This window comes from Scyliorhinus canicula, chromosome 3 (genome assembly GCF_902713615.1).
Source record: "Scyliorhinus canicula chromosome 3, sScyCan1.1, whole genome shotgun sequence".
Classification (NCBI taxonomy): Eukaryota; Metazoa; Chordata; class Chondrichthyes; order Carcharhiniformes; family Scyliorhinidae; genus Scyliorhinus; species Scyliorhinus canicula.
The window spans coordinates 60941608-60962506 of NC_052148.1; the positions used below are offsets into that span (position 1 = coordinate 60941608).

The window sequence follows — 20899 nt, forward strand, 5'->3', positions numbered from 1 at the left end:
TCTTCAAACAAAATCAAATATATGATATAATTCAAGACAATGACAGAACTTTTAGTTGATTTGCATCGATGTCGGTCATAAGACTGAGTCTGCTCTGCTGTGTTGTACATATACCAAAATCTGTTGCGTTGTAAATTAATTTGTGAACAAATGAAGTTAAAATTGTCATAAAAAATGAATTGGAATCCTTCACATCCTCCCTGAACAACCATTTTATAGTGAATATATAGACTTGTCAAAAATGGCAAATGCTAGAAACACTGTTGAGGATAGACACATTGCAGTATTTTACTTTGCACCTGGCTCCTGTGCTGGGTTATAATCACCTTTTTATGTCATTTATGGAGATGTACTTTCGACTGTATTTAATATTGAAAATTTTTTAGCTGACGTATACATTTTTAAATCCACATACATCGGGATAAAGAATGATTCAGTATGATTTGTTCGCATCTTACCTCTACGAAAAGGTTCAATGAGAACATCAGATTGATTACAAAGCTGCTTCAGCACCTCTGCTCCCCCAGGTTTCTTGAGATTCAAGGCCACTGAGCGTTTGCCTCGACCCAACACATCAGCGGTAACTGTCCTTGTTCTATCAATGCGCACAACCTTGGCACCAAAATCGGCCAGAATCATTCCACACAAGGGAGATGGTGCCAGACCAGCGAGCTCAATTACACGGATTCCTGCTAAAGCCATTCTGTTTCATCTGTGAAAGGAAAACAGTTCTATAACAATACTTAATTAAATTAAATATAGCTCTCGGGTATATAAACAACAACCTGTTCATAATAGTAATGAAAGGCAGTGCCACATTACTCTGTTGAATCTTTAATGCAGACCCTTAAAGCTCGATATTTACAAGGTATCTGTAAAGGGATGGTGCAGAGGTGCATGCTAACCTAGTGCTGGAATGTTGATGGTGGTGGGGCTGCTGGTGGTGGTGGTGCGGGGGGGGGATTGGCAAGGTCAGAAAGGCAGAAGTTCTCCTTATTGAAGTGGTGCGTCATAATAAATGTTCTTCTTCCATTTGCCAGCTGGAAACAGAGAAATTGGAGGCTTCCTTGAGGGGACTGGGGTGTAAGGCAAGGTGTGCTCGAAAGGAGGAAGTGTCATAGTGGGTTGTCACTTATCCCAGGATAATGGGTAATGCTTTGATGATCTGGGTTCAAATCCCACACAGATGGCAAAATTTGACTTCAATAAACTCTGGTATTAAAAGTCTAATGATGACCATGAAATGATTATCATAAACACACAGCTAGTTCACTAATGCCCTTCATGGAAGGAATTCTGCCATCCTTACCTGTTCTGACCTACATATGACCCTAGATCCACAGCAATGTGGTTGACTCTTAAATGCCCTCTGAAATGACCTGGCATGTATAAGGGCAGTTAGGATAAACAATAAATGCTGGTCCAGCCAGCAACACCTATATCCCATGTATCAAATTCCCAATTTTTCATTCAATCTACATCTTACTCAGCATAGTCTCTTTCCCATGCGCCCCTTTATATGTGCAGGTTTTAAACTGCTCTGTTTACATGTAGAGCTCCTGATAACTCACAAGCTAGCTCAACTACTGGATTATCACCCATTGGTGGCAACTACTGGATTATCACCCATTGGTGGCAACTACTCTCAGCTGATTGACAAAAAACTGCCGCTTTAAGCAGTTCCTTGTTTAACTAGGCTATTAAACTAACATTTTTTAAAGTAAGAATCACGCTCTTAATCTAAATTGGATGTTAAGAAAAGCTCCAGCATAATTTACCACCTCTGCCAGATCCCTAAATCTTCACTCAATCTACGTCTCACTCAGCGTAATCTCGGGTCCGTGCACAACTTGTGCAAGCCGGTTGAAAACATCTTTTCTTATATACAGAGCCACTGATGACTTATTAGGTAGTTTAGCTTTCTGCTACAATGATTATGGGCAAATATTTTCAAAAAAGACTGAAGCTCAACCTACGGAAAGATTAAGGTTCAACTTTAGTCGAATATGACACCCGAAATGTTAAATCATCTGTTTCTGACAGATTTCCCTACATTTTTCCATCATTTTGTGTTTTTTGTCTCAGATATTGGAGATTGAATTTTGCTGCATCCATATCTGCAATAATTTTGAGTGCCCATAACAAAGATTTGTTCCCTAAATCAGAAGCTGAGTGCAAAATTCAGCCCCTTGTTAATGATTGCCCACTATAGGTAGCAGCTTGTACTGGAATTAAAGTCCACTGCCCTTCTGGTAATTTATTTAAAGTTAACGAGCAAGGGAATCCAAGTATCCTGGAACCCATTCATAAGTGGTATTCGGCAATGTTTTGGGGTAATGTGCACTTCTCTGTATTTGGTTCTGGCCCTCATTGCTGTGCCTGTCTCCCACCTGGTTCTACTGCTATTCTCAGGACTTAAATTCTGCAGTGGAGAGGAATTTGCACAATAATTCTGCTGGATGAGAAATTCCAATTTACGTTTCATCCTGAAGCAGCATCATGGTATTGGAACTCAGATCGGTAACAGGAACTCTGGGGTGGTGTGTGGAGGGAAAAGTATGAAACCGATACCGGTATAAAAAGTGTGCACCAATGCGTAGAAAACAGCTTGCAATTGATTTCTCCACATAAAATCAAGCAAAATCACCTCAAATTTTGCTGCAGTCATTCATTATCCCTTAAGATGCCACTCGACCATGATTTCACTGCATTTTCATAAGAAATGGGAGCAGGAGTAGGCCATTGAGTCCTCGGTCCACTGTTGAATGAGATCATGGCTGGTTCTCCACTTCATTATCATTTCCCTGCCCTACTCCCGTCAGAATGTAGAGTTCTATCATTTGCATCTTGAACATACTCAACAACTGAGCCTCCGTAGCCCTCTGGGGCAGATCATTTCAACACTCTAAGATGTGGCTCGTCAGATCCTGGGGAATTATCTACTTGGAAGTTCCATTAACTTCTCTAGTACTTTTTTAAAAAATTAATATTTTTATTCAGAAAATTTTCAACAATTTTACAATACAAAACAACCCCAAACAACCCCCCCCCCCCCCCAGCACCCCACCCCCCTCAACAGTAACCAACACCCGAATATGGAAGATGAACAAAGCCCAACAATTGTAGAACCTCTCACTCGCTACCCGGCACCCTCTTCACAAACCCCGCATCGTCTCAGTTGGGGCCATATACATTCACCAGCACCAACCTCCCCTCTAATGTCCCCGTCACTACCACATACCTTCCCCCCGATCCGCCACCACCTGCTCCATCTGAAACCTCACCCTCTTGCCCAACAATATCGCTACTCCACCCCCCCCCCCCCCGAGCCCTACTATCAAACTCCGTATGAAACACCTGACTCACCGAACCTTTCCTAAGCCTTACCCGATCCTTCACCCTCAAATGGGTCTCCTGCAGCATCACCACATCAGTCTTTAAACTCTTCAAGTGTGCGAAAACTCTTGATCTCTTCACCGGTTCCCCTAACCCCCTCACGTCACTATTCTGACCTGGGGGGTTCTCACCACCTCCCCCCGAGCCCCACCGCCCCTTCTATCTGCCATCATCATAACCTCAGGCCCTGTCCCTCTGGCCTGGCACATCCCATTTTTAAACTAATATTAATATTCCTCAGGTATACTAGTCCCTTGGTTCTCCACTATTTCTGGGAGGATTTTAGTATTTTCCTCTGTGAAGACACAAAGTAATTATTTGGTTTCTCTGTCATTTCCTTATTTCCCATTATAAATTCTCCTGACTTCGCTCCTAATGAACCCACATTTGTTTTTGCTCACTGTTTCCTTTTTGAAACCTGCAGCTGTTTTTACAGTCCGTTTTTACGTTTCTCATTTGAAACGTTCTGTTAAGTTCTCATAAAGTCAGCTTTGTAAGCTGAGATCTCAGAGTGGAGGGCAAACACACTTTTTTTATTTTTGAAGCAATAGCATGTCCACATCTTGGAAGCAAATAACCAAGGGTGTACTGAATATATAAAATTTTCATTATAAAGTTAAGAGTTTTAGGTTCAAAAGCACAAGATAGCACCACAAATCAAAGTAACATTCGTAACAAAGTACTAATTTCTATAATGCTTTTCATAATCTCTCGGTGTTTCAAAGTGTTCTACAATCTACATACAATTTTTTTTTAATGTATTTTATTCCAAACTTATATAAAATGTTACAAAACAGCCAATATAGGGAGCAAGCTCCCAAACACACAACGATACAGTTTGTACAAACTTTTTCCTTTTTCACCCAGCTCCTTCCTCACACCTCTCCCCACCCCCCGCGATGAACAACTCCTCAAACACGGCTACAAACATCCCCAACCTTGCCTCGAAGCCCTCAGCTGAACCCCTTAATTCGTACTTGATCTTTTTCAGCCGATGAAAGTAATTTAAGTTCCCCAGCCAGGCCGCTACCCCCGGTGGCGTTACTGACTGCCACCCAACAGAATATTATGCTGGGCAATCAGAGAGGTGAAGGCCACAACGTCAGCTCCGGCCTCTCCGATATCCCAAATATCGTCATCAAAGGGTCCGGCTCAACCTCCTTCCCCCACTATCCTTGTTAGTGTCGCGAACACTTCCACCCAGAATCTCTCCAACGTTTTGCAGCCCCAGAATATATGTGCGTGATTCGCTGGTCCCCACCCACACTTCTCACACTCGTCTTCCACTCTCTGGAAGAACCCACTCATTCATGCCCGAGTCATATGTACCCTGGGTACTTCCTTGAGCTGCATCAGGCTCATCCTTGCGCATGAGGAGGTTGCATTTACCCTTCGTAGTGCTTCACTCCATACACCCCAATTTATCTCCCCTCCCAGCTCCCCCTCCCAATTCTCCTTAATCTTCACCACCTGCTCACCTCCCTGCTCTCCCAGCCAACCGGATATGTCTCCAATCCTGCCCTCCCTTCCACATCCGTAAGAGCAGTCGCTCCAATAGGGTGTTCCTCGGCAATCTGGGGAACACTATCCAAACCTTTCACGCAAAGTCTCTCACCTGCAGGTACCTAAACTCACTTCCTCTCAGGAACTCTACCCTCTCCTTCAGTTCCTCTATACTGGCAAACCCCTGTTCCAGGTACAGATCGCTCACCTTAACCAGTCCCACTTCTGTCCACTTTCTATACATACCGTCTATCCCCCCCCCCTCACTGGTTTGAAACCACAGTGGCGGCAGCATCAACATCCCTTCTATTCTGAACTCAGCTGGTTCCAGACCATCGTGTTCTCCGCATATTTCTTTGGCGCCATTGGCGATTCCGCCGTCACCATAGCCCTCAAGCTGGATCCCCTGCAGGATTCTTCCTCCATCCTAACCCATCCTAACCCAGGGCAGCAGGGTAGCATGGTGGTTAGCATAAATGCTTCACAGCTCCAGGGTCCCAGGTTCGATTCCCGGCTGGGTCACTGTCTGTGTGGAGTCTGCACGTCCTCCCCCTGTGTGCGTGGGTTTCCTCCGGGTGCTCCGGTTTCCTCCCACAGTCCAAAGATGTGCGGGTTAGGTGGATTGGCCATGCTAAATTGCCCGTAGTGTCCTAATAAATGTAAGGTTAAGGGGGGGGGGGTTGTTGGGTTACGGGTATAGGGTGGATATGTGGGTTTGAGTAGGGTGATCATGGCTCGGCACAACATTGAGGGCCGAAGGGCCTGTTCTGTGCTGTACTGTTCTATGTTCTATTCTGTCCCCTCTCCTTCCCACCATCACCTTACCTTCTCCATGTTCCCCGGCCAGTAATAATGCCGCAGGTTCGGCAACACCAACCCTCCCTTCTGTCTCTATATTAGGGTCCTCTTATCCCTTGGCACCTTCCCTGCCCATACAAAGTCTCAAATAATCATGTCCAGTTTTTGAAAGAAGGCCTTGGGTACAAAGATCGGAAGTGTCTGGAATATGAACAGGAACCTCAGCAGAATGTTCATCTTCACCACTTTGAACCTCCCCCGCCAAAATCAAGTGCTGCGTGTCCCACCTCTTCAGATCCTCCCTAACCTTCTCCACCAGATTTGTTAGATTCCATTTATGTAGCATCGCCCATTCCCTCGCCTAGATCCCCCCTAGATTGGCTCACCGACGCAACTTGTTCACCGGGATCACTTCACTTTTCCCCACATTTAACTGTATCCCGAGAACGCCCCAGATGTCTCCAATAGGCCCATGATCCTCTCTATGCTCTCCAGCAGGTGAAATTCATACAACATTAGGTTGTCAGTGTATGTGCTCCCTTTGTCCTCTTGTAATCCCTCGCCACCCTTTTCACCCCTTTGCCAAAGGGTCTATTGCTAGCACAAACAACAGCAGCGACAGCGGGCAGCACACTCGCCATCGGTGCCACATATAACAGGTGCACCCACGTCACAAACGTCTACCCAAACCCGAACCTGCCCAGAACCGCCACTCCACCCGGTCAAATGCCTTTTCCACCCGATCAAATGTCTTCTCCGTGTCCAAGGCCACCACTACCTCTGCTACCTGGGCTCTCAACGGGGTCAAGATCACATTTAACAGCCTCCTTAAAGCAGCCTGCCCTTTACGAAGCCTGTTTGGTCCTCCGCAACCACCCCCGGGACACAACCTTCCATCCTTCCCGCTACCAACTTAGCCAGCACTTTCACCTCGTATTTAACAGCAATGTGAGCCTATACGACCTACATTCCAAAGGGTCTTTCCCCTTCTTTGGTATCAATGTGATCATTGCCTACGTCATCGGCTCCAGCAGCTCCCCCTTCTTCAACGTCTCATTAAATGCCCTCAAGGGATGTGGTGCCAGGTCCATCGCAAACTCCTTATAGAATTCCGCCGGGTAACCATCAGGCCCTGGGGCCTTCCCCAACTTCATACCCCTTATATTGTCCAATACCTCCCTCAGCCCCAAGGGCTCCTCTAACGCCTGCCTCTTCTCTCCCTTCAACTGTGAAAACTCCAGTTCATCTAAAAACCATCCCATGTCCTCCTCTTCACCCCCCAAATCCGCCCTGTATAGCTACTTATAATAATCCCTGAATGCCTCATTTATCTTCTCTGGCTCTTGACACCACATCCCCTGCTCCAGTCAGTATCTTCAATATTTCCCTGGACGCAGCCTGCCTTAGTAGCTAATGTGATAACTGTGGAGAATGTATTTCTGCTACCATTCACCATTGTATTACATTACATTGTATTATGTTGGTGCCCTTGTGGGCTCCGCCTATGGCCCACCATTGTATTACATTGCATTACATTGTATTATGTTGGTGCCCTTGTGGGCTCCGCCCCCTCGGGGGAGGTATATAGATCTGCAGCCTATAGGCGGCACTCAGTACAGGGCAGTTGCAGGCAGGCACAGTTCTAGCTGATTAAAACCACTGTTCACTTCAACTCTCTGTCTCGTGTGAATTGATGGTCGCATCAATACCATTCGACTCGCCTCCTCCCACTATTCGTACTGCACCCCCGTTGCCCAACGCAGCTGTCCTACCGCCCTCCCCGTCGTCAACCTGTCGAATTGCACATGCAATGTTTACCTCTTTGCCAATCCCTCTGTGGTGGGCACCCTCAAGGTACTCCCTATCTACCTCAACTATCTCGTTCATTGGCCATTCATATTCCTCCCTCCTTTCCCTATCCGCATGTGCCTTGAACGAGATAATCTCCCCACTGGACCACCGCTTTTAGTGCTTCCCAAAATGTGACCCGCCGACACCTCCTCATTTTGGTTCATTTCTATATAATCTTTAATTACAGCCCGCACTTTATCGCAAAACCTCTAACTACCAACAACCCCGAATCGAGCCTCCACCCTGGCCTCTGCTCCTGTCCCGATCTAAGCCGAATCTCCAGCCAATGGGGTGCATGGTCCGAGATTTCTATTCCGCGTACTCTTCCCCGTTCACCCCAACCGAAACCTCCCGGCTCACCACAAAAATGTCGATTTTTGAATGCACCCTGTAAACATGTGAGAAAAAGGAGTATTCCTTCCCCTGGGTTCTTGAAAGTACCACGGGTCCACCATACCCAGCTTTTTCATAAATCAGCCAGCTCCTTTGCCATTCATATCCTACCCATTGACATGAGGCTCGATCTATCTACCCTCTAGGACACAATTAAAATCTCCCATAATCAACTGGTGCGTGGCTAAGTTTGGGATCGCTGCCAGTAACCTCCTCATAAAAACTACCTCATCCCAATTCGGTGCATATACATTCACCAGCACCACCAGCGACCCCTCTAATAATCCACTCATCATCAAATATCTACCACCCAGGTCCCTCACTTCCTTCGCGCTCACAAACCCCGTTTTCTTGGTCATCCAAATTGCCACCCCCACGACTTTGAATCAAACCCTGAGTGGAAAACCTGATCCACCTATCCCTTTCTTAGCCGAACCTGGTCCTTCACATGGAGGCGTATCTCTTGCAGAAGGACCACCTCCGCTTTTAATGTCCTTCGGTACCCAAAGACCCGAGATCTTTTCACCGGTCCATTGAGCCCTCGCACGATCCAAGTTACCAGCCTTACTGGGGGCAACTCGTGCCCAAAGATTCCTTCTACTGAACCCCCACCCCTAACCTCCATGTTATGTGAAGAGGGCTCTCCACAGACCTCCCCCTTCCCCACCCAAACAAAGACTCATCCTGTACCACAGGTCACTTCCCCCAAAGACAAACAAAAAGAAAAAACACAGCCACAGGCAGCAGGAGGGGGAGGGGGGGGGGAACAGCCGTCCCCTTACAAACTCTTCACCCCATCACACGAACCTGCCTCCCATCCATGGACTCCATCTACACCTCCCGCTGCCGGGGGAAAGCGGGCAGCATAATCAAGGATCCCTCCCACCCGGCTTACTCACTTTTCCAACTTCTTCCATCGGGCAGGAGATACAGAAGTCTGAGAACACGCACGAACAGACTCAAAAACAGCTTCTTCCCCACTGTCACCAGACTCCTAAATGACCCTCTTATTGACTGACCTCATTAACACTACACCTTGTATGCTTCAACCGATGCCAATGCTTATGTAGTTACATTGTATATATTGTGTAGCCCTATTATGTATTCTCATGTACTTTCTTGAATTCTGTTCAATTCCCTTTCTTCCAATGTACTGAATGATCTGTTGAGCTGCTTGCAGAAAAATACTTTTCACTGTACCTCGGTACACGTGACAATAAACAAATCCAATCCAATCCAATCCTGTGGGAATTGCCCAGGAAGTTTGAGTTTCCAATCGGCAATTTCCCTCCTCCCTGGGAACCTCCACAAAAGTCTCCAACTCTGAGTTAGAATCAGAGGCTTCAGACAGTTCTGACTTACTTATCTGGGTAATTACCCAGGGAATGGTGGACAGATTAAAACCTAGTCTTACACCTGGGTAACGACCGAACTGCCCCCCCCCCCCATCTCCCACATTTGCTCTCAAGAGTGCCCCTGACTCTCTCCTCAACCCAACTCTCCCCCTGATTCCCCGACCCTCCAACCTCTGACTACCACCCCCAGATCCCTAAACCCTCCACTCTTAATCTTAAAGGCCTTAATTAAGTTCCCCAATCATCCCCTTTCTGGAGAAGAGAACCACATCCTTTTCAATCTTTCTGTTTTTAGGCTATAATAGAAATAGACTCAAATCCACTTCTATGCACGTCCAGTGCAATCAGATGACAGCTATTATAGAATCTTTGTTCAGCGAGAATTTGTGGCTTGATCAGGCTTAGTGTAGTCACTCTTATTACAGTAATCTGTGATCTTTCAAATATAAATAATAATCATCACCTTGAAATGACCAAGGTATCAGGTGCTGGACTGTCATTAATAAATAAATGAATAGGGGCAGCATGGTGGCACAGTGGATAGCACTGCTGCCTCACGGCGCCGAGGTCCCAGGTTCAATCCCGGCTCTGGGTCACTGTCGTGTGGTTTGCACATTCTCCTCGTGTTGTGTGGGTTTCACCCCCACAACCCAAAGATGTGCAGGCTAGGTGAATTGGCCACGCAAAATTGCCCCTTAATTGGAAAAATGAATTGGGTACTCTAAATTTATTTTAAAATGTGTAAAAATGTGATGGCAAATTTGTTCTGTGCATGCAGAACATGACAAAACATGATACTGGCTTTGACTCGCTGTTCCTTCATGCCTGCAGGATTCTCCGGTCCCTCAGCAGTGAATGGAGATTTGGCTGAGCGCCAAATTCTCCATCCTCACTGGCAGCAGTAGCGAGACGGGCTAGCAATGGAGGTTCCCACCCATTATCTAAATTGTTGAGAGGCCAAATTGCCTACTCCTGCTCCTAAATCCTTTGTTTCTCTTTCTAATGAATGATGAAGAATTTACATTGCATTATAGACTTCCCAGTACTCTGATTGCACAGATAGACATCAATTAAAATGCTGGGAAAAGTACCAAAGTGTCATCAATCTAAATTTTTATGCGGATGCACGCCTTTAATTCAGCTTTGAAATATAAACCCATGGATAAATATAAAGTATGATATACCCACTTCTAAAACCAGCACCTCACTACTCTCTATAGGTTAGAGGCCAATAGAGATCAAACTGCAAACAAGAGAGCACATGCAGTTTGCTTTTCCATGCATCTCCATCAATCGATTGCACGGTCCCCAGGAGGCCCACAGACATGGATGCAATCTCTTATGTGACAATGTATAGTATAAGTACTGTGACAGCAGAAATAATATTTGGAAGCTGTATCAGTAAGAGTATATCTCAACAGTATATTACTAAATAAAGTCTATGAATTCTATATAATTAGCCAATTACTGATTGGTTAGTTATATAACACATATTCATCCAGTGTCCATATATCCCGACGGTCCTACTGTACATTGAGTAAGTCAAAAAGGAAAGATCGTACAGCTGCAAGGAACAAAGATGAATTATTTTTTCACCCAACTGCTGCAGATTGGTCACAGCTCTTCATTTTCAATACTCTCTCCTCCAAGAAGGAGTTGAATCAAGCCTTAGTCAGGGTGATTCTCCTTCAAGTTTAACATTTTTAAAGTTGCAAATATTTTTTCAGCAAGATATCTTTTCTTATAAATGGTTATTTCTCATACTTTCTTTCTTTATTAAGATTCCAATACCTAAACACTGCTCCTTTTAAAATGTCTGGGGAAATTTTAAATGGTATAGGGCAGGATTCTCCAAAAGGCTGCCCCAATACGACATCCCTGGTCGCTGCCGACGGGAACGCTGGGGGACGGCCTGTGGGGGGAGGAGGGGGGGCTCCTTCACCGGGGGAGGAGCTCCAATGGGGTCTGGCCCGCGATGGGGGCCCACCAATTGGTGGGCCGGCCTCTCCCACCCCCCCCCCCACACCCACCCCCGGCCTACTTTCCGGCACGGCCGGCCCCTGAACACCGACCCCATGTTGGGTCGGGGCCAGCGCGCGTAAGAAGTTCCCCTGCGCATGCGCAGGATGGTGCAGACCAACTGCGCATGCGCAGGATTGAGCTGGCCTAACTGCGCATGCGCGGGTTGGCGCGGCACGCTCCAGCGCCATGGGCCAGAATAGGTCGTGCCCAGGCCCTGTTCGCACCGTCGTGAAACGTGACGGTGTTCATGACGGCCCGAACCCTTGGCCTCCATATCGGAGAATCGCACCCTAAGTGCTGTCAATTCTCGCTGACCACCTCAAAGTCACTCAACCATGAAGGGAGGTGATTGGAAAGAAAGCACTTCATTCTGTTGGAAGTGGTCAAGGAGCTGTCAATCAAAGGCTGATGTTTATAAATATTGCTGTTGGAGCACTTCAAAGTTACTCAACAATGGAGAGAGATGAATGGAACTATGCAAGAGTGTGTGGAAGCTGTCAATCACAGCCTTAGTAAAATCAATATCAAGAAAAATGAATGAATGAATCCAGCTGACTGGATTTCTCGTTCCATGAATTGGCAGATGCTGCTTCTTGTGTCTGAATCAGCGGGTGTATTTTCCAGGTGAGCGTTAAGCAGTGATTTTTTTCACTGCCCTCGTGACTACTCTCCAGCTTTCAGTCTCTTATTTAGGAGTCTCTGGGGGCAGTTCTTTATTTACGGGGTCTCTCTGGGGAGGGGTGTCTTTTTACTCAGAGGATCTCTAGGGGGGTCTCTGGTGGGGGGACAGTGGGGTGGGCAGGTGTTGTATTATCATAGAATTTACAGTGCAGAAGGAGGCCATTCGGCCCATCGAGTCTGCACCGGCTCCTGGAAAGAGCACCCTACCCAAGGTTAACACCTCCACCCTATCCCCATCCCCATAACCCAGTAACCCCACCCAACACTAAGGGCAACTTTGGACACTAAGGGCAATTTATCATGGCCAATCCACCTAACCTGCACATCTTTGGACTGTGGGAGGAAACCGGAGCACCCGGAGGAAACCACGCACACACGGGGAGGATGTGCAGATCTGCACAGACATGACCCAAGCCGGAATCGAACCTGGACCCTGGAGCTGTGAAGCGATTGTGCTATCCCCAATGCTACCGTGCTGGGTGAGGGCAAGGGTTTAGCCCCTCCGGTGAACTTTGGATGTCACTCCGTTTAACGAGTTATCCCCTTGGCTAACGCGAGGTTCGCCACACCTGGGTCACGTAATCAGGACCAATTGTAATTCTTGCCCACAGATTCCTGGTCTCAGAGGATCGGAGAGAATCACGTTGTGCTTGGGAATACAGTGACTGGCCCGTTAAGTGGGGTGGGCGCAAACCTCGATCCTGCTGCCAGCTTTGGGGAGGGGGGTGCGAAACCACGGAAATGGATCAGCGCCCCAACCCAATCCCGTTTTCTCCCCAAGCTGGATTCTCTGCCTCATCGGTAACTCCTTTTACAGGTGGCTCCTGGCGGAGATTTTAGTCCGATTATCAATTACTTTTTCCCAAAGCACTTCTCTTATCAATTCAAAACTTTACTGTATTCAATTTCAATGATTTATCATCTAATTACAGTACTTTTACAATTTCAATTATTTATTGTACAACCCTGTTACTATCTTCAACTCGAACAGCCTGATCAATTTTTGTGGTTCCTCACTGCTCATACCGTTACTTTTCACCTTCCAGCTATACGTATTTTACAACTTCTCGAAATCCATTTATAATAATCTGACCACTAATGTAATATCATCAATACTTATCAACTGCCGTCTGCTATTTTAACTGATCCTATGACTGAGAGGACTGAAGAGAAAGAAACTGTACACAAAACTGATTTGAGACAACCACCAGATCTAAAGCTAGGAAGCTGAAATATGAACGATATAAGAGCAGAATTAGGCCATTTGGCCCATCGAGTCTACTCCGCCATTTCGATCATGGCTGCTCTTATTCAACTCTACCGTCCCTGCCCATTCTTCAGGAATCCTTCAACCCATCACTAATTAAAAATCTGTCCAACTCCTCCTTAGATTTACTCACTGTCCAGCATCCATCAAGATTCACAACCCTTTGGGAGAAGTAGTTTATCTCAACTCGGTTATAAATTGCTACCTCTATCCTAAGTCTATGGACTCTTGTTCTAGAATGCTCCACAAGAGGAAGCATCCGTCCATGTCTACTTATCCATACCTTTATCATCTTGTATACCTCAATTTGATCTCCCTCATTCTTCTAAACTCTAAATCAGGACTGCAAAGTTCCCTCGGCACAATGTAAACAAAATTATTAGTAAATCCTGTCACGTTAAACAATATGAAGTCTTGGGGCCCATGTAATGCAGGTGTGGGAATCGAGAGGCGAAGGACCTGTTCTGTGCTGTACTGTTCTATGAATAAGTATTGGAGAGGAAATGCCGAAAAACATGAGAAATCTGGCGCTAAAAGGGCAGAGTCAGCTTTGGCTGGGGTGGAGCCGCCTTTACAATATGGCTACTTGATCCTCAAACGGTCTCTTGATCCGGCACTCATTGAGGCGCTGAAAATGATGACTGCAAATATTATCCGAGTAATAGATTGGAGACTCGGCTTGCTGATGAGTAATTTGAGTGCTCATGCGGCTGAGCTGCAGAATACTAATAAGAGGTTTCAAGAAGTGAAGAAAGAATCCTGAACGTCGAAAATTTTACTTCTTCAGCTGAAGCTCCTATTTTATCCTTGGAAAACCAGCTATCAGACCGGAAGACACAGGAACAGAATTAGGCCACTCAGCCCATCGGGTCTGCTCCGCCATTCAATCATGGCTGATATTTTCTCATCCCCATTTTACTGCCTTCTCCCCATAACCCCTGATCCACTTATTAATCAAGAACCTATCTATCTCTGCCTTAAAGACACTCAGTGATTTGGCCTCCACAGCCTTCTGCGGCAAAGGTTTCCACAGATTCACCGCCCTCTGGCTGAAGGAACTTCTCCTCATCTCTGTTTTAAAGGATCATCCCTTTAGTCTGAGATGGTGTCCTTTGGTTCTAGTTTTTCCTTCAAGTGGAAACATCCTCTCCATGTCCTCTCTATCCAGGCCTCGCAGTATCCTGTAAGTTTCAATAAGATCCCCCCATATCCTTCTAAACTCCGACGAGTACAGATCCAAAGTCCTCAACCGTTCCTCATACGACGTTCTTCATTCCAGGGATCATTCTTGTGAACCTCCTCTGGACCTTTTCCAAGGCCAGCACATCCTTCCTTAGATACGGGGCCCAAAACAGCTAACAACAGTCCAAACGGGGTCTGACCAGAGCCTTATACAGCTTCAGAAGTACATTTCTGGTCGTGTATTCTAGCCCTCTTGACATGAATGCTAACATTGCATTTGCCTTCTTAACTGCCAACTGAACCTGCACATTAACCCTCAGAGAATCGTGAACAAGGACTCCCAAGTCCCTTTGTGCTTCTGATTTCCTAAGCATTTTCCCATTTAGAAAATAGTCTATGCCTAAATTCTTCCTACCAAAGTTCATAACCTCACACTTTTCTACATTGTATTTCATTTGCCACTTCCATTGCCCACTCTCCTAGCTTGTCCAAATCCTTCTGCAGCCCCCTTGCTTCCTTAACACTATCTGTCCCTCTACTGATCTTTGCATCATCTGCAAACTTAGCAATAGTGCCTTCAGTTCCTTCTTCCAGATCATTAATGTGTATTGTGAAAAGTTGTGGTCCCAGCACAGACCCCTGAGGCACACCACTACTCACTGGCTGCCATCCTAAAAAGACCTCTTTATCCCCACTCTCAGCCTTCTGCCAGTCAGCCAATCCTCTAGCCATGCCAGGATCTTACCGTTAACACCATGAGCTCTTAAACTATTTAACAGTCTCCTATGCTGCACCTTGTCAAAGGCCTTCTGGAAATCTAAATAAATCACACCCACCAGTTCTCCTTTGTCTAACTTCCTTGTTACCTCCTCAAAGAACTCTAACAGATTTGTTAGACACGACCTCCCTTTGACAAAGCCGTGCTGACTCAGTCCTATTTTACCATTCACATTAAGTTCCCTAATCAAGTCTGCCTCATTACACATCACCAAATCCAGAATTGCTTGTTCCCTAGTGGGCTCTGTCACAAGCTGCTCCAAAAAAACATCTCTTCGACATTCCACAAATTCCTTTTCTTGGGATCCACTACCAACCTGATTTTTCCAGTCCACCTGCATATTGAAGTCCCCCATGATGATTGTAATGTTGCCTTTTTTACATGCCCTTTCTATCTCCTGATTTATTTTCTGCCCCACATCCTGACTACTGCTAGAGGGCCTCCTGTACAGAACTCCCATCAGGTTCTTTTTACCTTTGCGATTCCTCGACTCTAGCCATGGAGATTCTATGCCTTCTGATCCTATATCACTCCTTGCTATCGGTTTAACTTCATACGTTACTAACAATGCAACCCCGCCCCTTTGCCCATCTGCCTGTCCTTTCGATAGGACACATATCCTTGCATATTTAGATCCCAGCCCTGATACCCTTGCAACCACGTCTCTGTGATTCCCACAACATCGTACCGCCCAATTTCAATATGCGCAACAAGCTCATTTACCTTGTTCCGTATACTGCGCGCATTTAGGTACAGCACCCTCAATCCTGCATTGACCACCTCCCTTTTCACGCTCTCCTCAGTCATTCCTAATTGGGCCCTTTTTGATTTTTGACTATGGCTTCTCTGCCTTACACTTTCTCCCTTACTGCTTTTTGTTTCTGATCCCGTTTTACTTCACTCCGACTTCCTGCATCGGTTCCCATCCCCCTGTCACATTAGTTTAAACCCTCCCCAACAGCACTAGCAAACACTCCCCCTAGGACATCGGTTCCAGTCCTGTCCAGGTGCAGACCGTCCTGAATGTAGCGTGACAGAAATCCTGCAAGATTTGGAGAACCGAGGCTGGAGAAAGAATATCCAGGTCGTCGGTATGCCAGGAATGGAGGGTAAGGCTCGTGTTAAGTTCTTTGAAAACTAGCTGCCACGTTTTTGCAAGCTGGATATGATGGCTGGGCATTTCAAATTAGAAAGAGCGCACTGTATCCGGTCTTTGGGGCCGAAGGCCATCAACGTCCCAGACCGAGAATCATTTGATCCCATCATTTTAAAGATTGCCAGAGAATCCTGGAGATGGCGAGGCATAGTGGGACCTGGGTCAGAGGGAGCAAGGATTTCCTTTTCCAGGATATTTCGGCAGCAATGCAACTGAAGCATCGAGTCAACTCAAGGCAGCTGGAATTAATTATGCCATGCATTACCCTGTGACCCTGAAAGTGATATCCAACAACTCCGTGAAATCATTTGATGACTTGGGTTTTGTGAAGTCCATGAAGGGCAGGGAGCTGGACTGATATTCTGCAGTGCAGATAAATTGAAATCTGGACTTGCTCTGCAGCATGTTGTTATTTGTCGGATTTCATTGTCATATATCCTGTTTTATGTGAGGTGTTAACATTTGAGCACTGTAATGAATGTCTTTTTCTTGTCCTAGAGTGTTCCAAGGACTTACATTATTAGTGGTAGCTGTGCCATGTGCTAATTATCCATTGTCTTTTCCTATTATATCCTGTCTTTAATCATGTCAGAAGCAAGTGCCGCCATTACTGGGAGATTGTTGCAGGGTGCAGATCATCATGGCCGTGTTCGAAATGCAGGGGGGGCATTAGGCTCCCATTCTCTTGTTGGCTCTTTTAATCTCCTCCTTGTTGTGGAGGTTGTCTCCTGATGGTAATGACAGTAAGAATGAAGGATTATCCCTGTGTGTCATCAATGTCGACTTAGAAGTAACCTTGTTGGAATTCTTTTGCTTTGTTTTCGGGTTTCAATATTGTTGATTTTCTCCTGCATAAGTACAAAAGTGTCTTTTATCTGAGCGAAGCACATGCTGGGCATATTCTGGTGCCTCGTGTTGCTTTAGATGGGGATATGTCGCACGCCTGAATGTGACGTGAAAATCCTATTCTACTTTTTTTCTGATGGTCTATGCAATGGAGTGAACTAATATTTTTTACTATACACTTGGAATGTATGGAAAATTCATCATCCTATCAGAAGGAAAAAGATTCTTTATTTTCTAAGGGAGAAAGTGGATACAGTCTTGTTAGAGCCGACTCTGGCCTCCTTTTGCACTGTAGGGATTCTATGATTCTATGTTGACTGAATCCTGCAATGGTACAGACATCCGAGAAAAGAACATTATAAGGATGTTATGATGCCTCTGGTGTGGCTTGAGATGGGGGGGGGGGGGGGGGGGGGGGGGGGGGGGGTGTTTTGGGGCACGCCCGAATGTGATGCAAAAATCTTATCCTATTTTCCTTCTAGTGTTCTGTGCAATGGTGGTAGCTAATTTTAAAATATGTTCCTGAAATGTGCAGGGAAATCATCATCCTATTCATCATCTGATGTGGCACGCCCCCGGAATTCTCCATCTCGCTAGCCGGCCAATGGGGTTTCCCATCGTGGGCAGCTCCACACGGTCGGGAAATCTCCGGACTGTCGGCGCAACGGAGAATCCCAACGAGAGAGAATCCAGCCCCTTGTCTTTTCTGAAGAAGGAGAAAGTAGACATAGCCCTGTTACAGGAGACTCATTTGAACGATAAGGAACACTTAAAGTTAAAGCAGGAATGGGTGGGGAAGGTCTTTTTTGCCTCGTTTTCGACCAGCAGCAGAAGGGTAGCAATTGTGGTCAACAAAAATGTTCCCTTCAAGTGGGGAATTGTGTGAAGTTAAGGGAGGTAGATATGTTATTATTAAGGGGCTTGTCTAAGGACAATCCGGCTCAATAATGAATGTGGATGGCCCGCCAAATCACTCCCCGAAGTTTGTTATAAAATTTCAACGCATTTCAAGAGCTGGCTTCAACCAATACTTTTGTGGGCAGGGGTTTTAATTTGTCAGTTGATCACACGTTGGTTAAACTCCCAGGAAACAAAGATGGCCACCCCCCCCCCCGAACCCTACATGCAAAGGCGTTGGCATCAGTATGTGAGAAGGTGGGATACCTAGACGTGTGGAGGACTTTACATCCTAAAGATAAAGAACTTCGATTTTTCTCAGCTCCTCATCAATATCATGCCAGAATTGATTATTTCTTTACGCCTAGAACAATCCAACATCTGGCATCCTCCTGTTCTAAAGGTAGCATCGTGATCTCCGACCATGTTCCTATCTTCCTTCAGTTTGTATTCAAGGGCTTGTCTCCCCCAAACTGGTTTCAACGCATTCCTACTTTGGACTAAACCATTTACTCAGTTTTTTAAGACAAAATTCAAGCTTTATTACTCAAGTCAATTTCCTTTCTGATGTGACCCTCTATTTTGTGGGAGACCTGCACTGCGTATGCTAGGGGGCTGGTTATTTTTTGTACAGTCACCAAAGGACACAGAATGCTGGAAAGGCAGTGCCAGTCAGAGGCTAGATTAGCTAAGGTGGAGGAAGAATATAGAAGGAATTCTAACTGACAATTGTTGCTCGTGCAGCTCTTAATTCTTTACTGACTCAGCAGGTCGAGGAGTCGAAAGTTTGCAAAGCAAAAATTGTATGAGTTTGGGAATAAGCCAAGTAAATATTTGGCTTTTTTGACTCTAGAGCTATCCCCTCTGTGCGGGATGCCAGGGGTAATACACTAATTAAACCCAAGGATATTAATAGGGCATTTTGGGATTTTTCAGTCAGGCCAGTTATATATCTTGTGTTCTAGATCCTCTGCTAGTACATTGGGAACCTTACAATTGGGAAAGAGACTTGGCAACTAATAGTGATGAGGAGACATGGGGCAATATATGGGATTATGCCAATAAGATTTTGGTATGCAACAGAATGAAGGAGACTCAGTTCAAGATACTGCACCGCTTGCATATTACACTGGGTTTGAGGCAAAGGTTTCATCCTGCTTTATTCTCGATGTGTCTAAATTCGTGGTAGTCGAGGTTGATCATATACACTGCGCATGGACCTGTGTCTAGATTCAATTCTATTGGGCTAGTATAGTTAAAGAGCTTGAAAGGATATTTGGCAAGGCCTTAGAATTTGATCCGCTGTTCCTAATTCTGGTTCTCCCAGACAGGAGAATTACTGACGTTAATGATAAAAGGGTATACAACATCCTTACTTTTGCAGCTCTGAAAAATATCCTCAGCTCCCAGATCAGTGACAAGTATCCTTCGACTCAAAACTAGCATAAAATTATCATGGAATGTACTCCTATGGGATTCCTGACTTCTGTGCTCCATTCTGTAAAGTGTAGGACCCTATCTCAGCTTTTAAGGCTCTGCTTTGTCTGACCTGCCCCTGCAAGGTTACCCATGAGCTGTGTTCTCTCTATACATAAGAGTGTGCATCTTGATATCATGATATCCTATCATGTCTATATGGCATTATCCTCTTCCTCCCACACCCCAGCCCCAATTTTCTGATTGATCCAGTGTACAGGTGGAAGCACTAGAGCACGAGTTTTGAAGGACCATTGCTCTGAACTTATCCTGTCTTTCTCTGTTTGTTCTGTATCAGTTGATTTTGAAACTTTGTTGGGTATTCTGTTAAAAAAGCCTCCAAAATTCCAATAAAAATAATATATAATTTTTAAATTCATCTGCCACCTTCCAACAGCCTGTCTACATCCTCTTGAAGTCTATCACTAATGCCTTCACAGGTCAGGGTACTCCCTGATGGGCCCGGACGGGATCCCTGGTCGTGCACTCAGAGCCTGCGCATACCAGCTGGCAGAGGTATTCACAGACATCTTAACCTATCCCTACTCCACTCCGAGGTCCCCACCTGCTTCAAGAAGACCACCATCATACCAGTACCAAAGAAGAACCAGGCAACATGCCTTAATGACTACCGCCCGGTGGCCCTGACGTCAGTTGTAATGAAGTGCTTCGAGAGGCTGATCATGAAGCGCATCACCTCCATACTCCCGGAACGCCTTGACCCACTTCAATTCGCATACCGTCGCAACCGGTCCACATCAGACGCTATTTCCCTGGCCCTACACTCATCCCTAGAGCATCTCGAAAACAAGGACTCCTATATCAGACTCCTATTTATTGACTACAGCTCCGCCTTCAACACCATAATCCCAGCCAAGCTCGTATCAAAGCTCCAAAACCTAGGACTTGGCTCTCCACTCTGCAACTGGATCCTTGACTTTCTGACCAACAGACCACAGTCAGTAAGAATGAACACCAACACCTCCTCCACAATAGTCCTCAATACCGGTGCCCCGCAAGGCTGCGTACTTAGCCCCCTACTCTACTCCCTGTACACACACGACTGCATGGCAAAACTTGGTTCCAACTCCATCTACACGTTTGCTGATGATACGACGATAGTGGGCCGGATCTCGAATAACGACGAGTCCGAATACAGGAGGGAGATAGAGAACCTAGTGGAGTGGTGTAATGACAACAATCTCTCCCTCAATGCCAGCAAAACTAAAGAGCTGGTCATCGACTTCAGGAAGCAAAGTACTGTACACACCCCTGTCAGCATCAACGGAGCTGAGGTG

At 45.8% G+C, this 20899-nt stretch overlaps 1 protein-coding gene across 1 annotated transcript in view; it reads right to left on the bottom strand.

Annotated features, from left to right (window-relative positions):
* The window catches only part of amacr (alpha-methylacyl-CoA racemase), a 106585-nt gene that overhangs the window by 81552 nt on the left and 4134 nt on the right, over positions 1-20899 (bottom strand). The window contains exon 2 of the mRNA XM_038790614.1: positions 459-712. Within this exon, the coding sequence (XP_038646542.1) occupies positions 459-702 (244 nt within the window). The 5' untranslated portion in view covers positions 703-712. The remainder of the gene's footprint in view (positions 1-458; positions 713-20899) is intronic.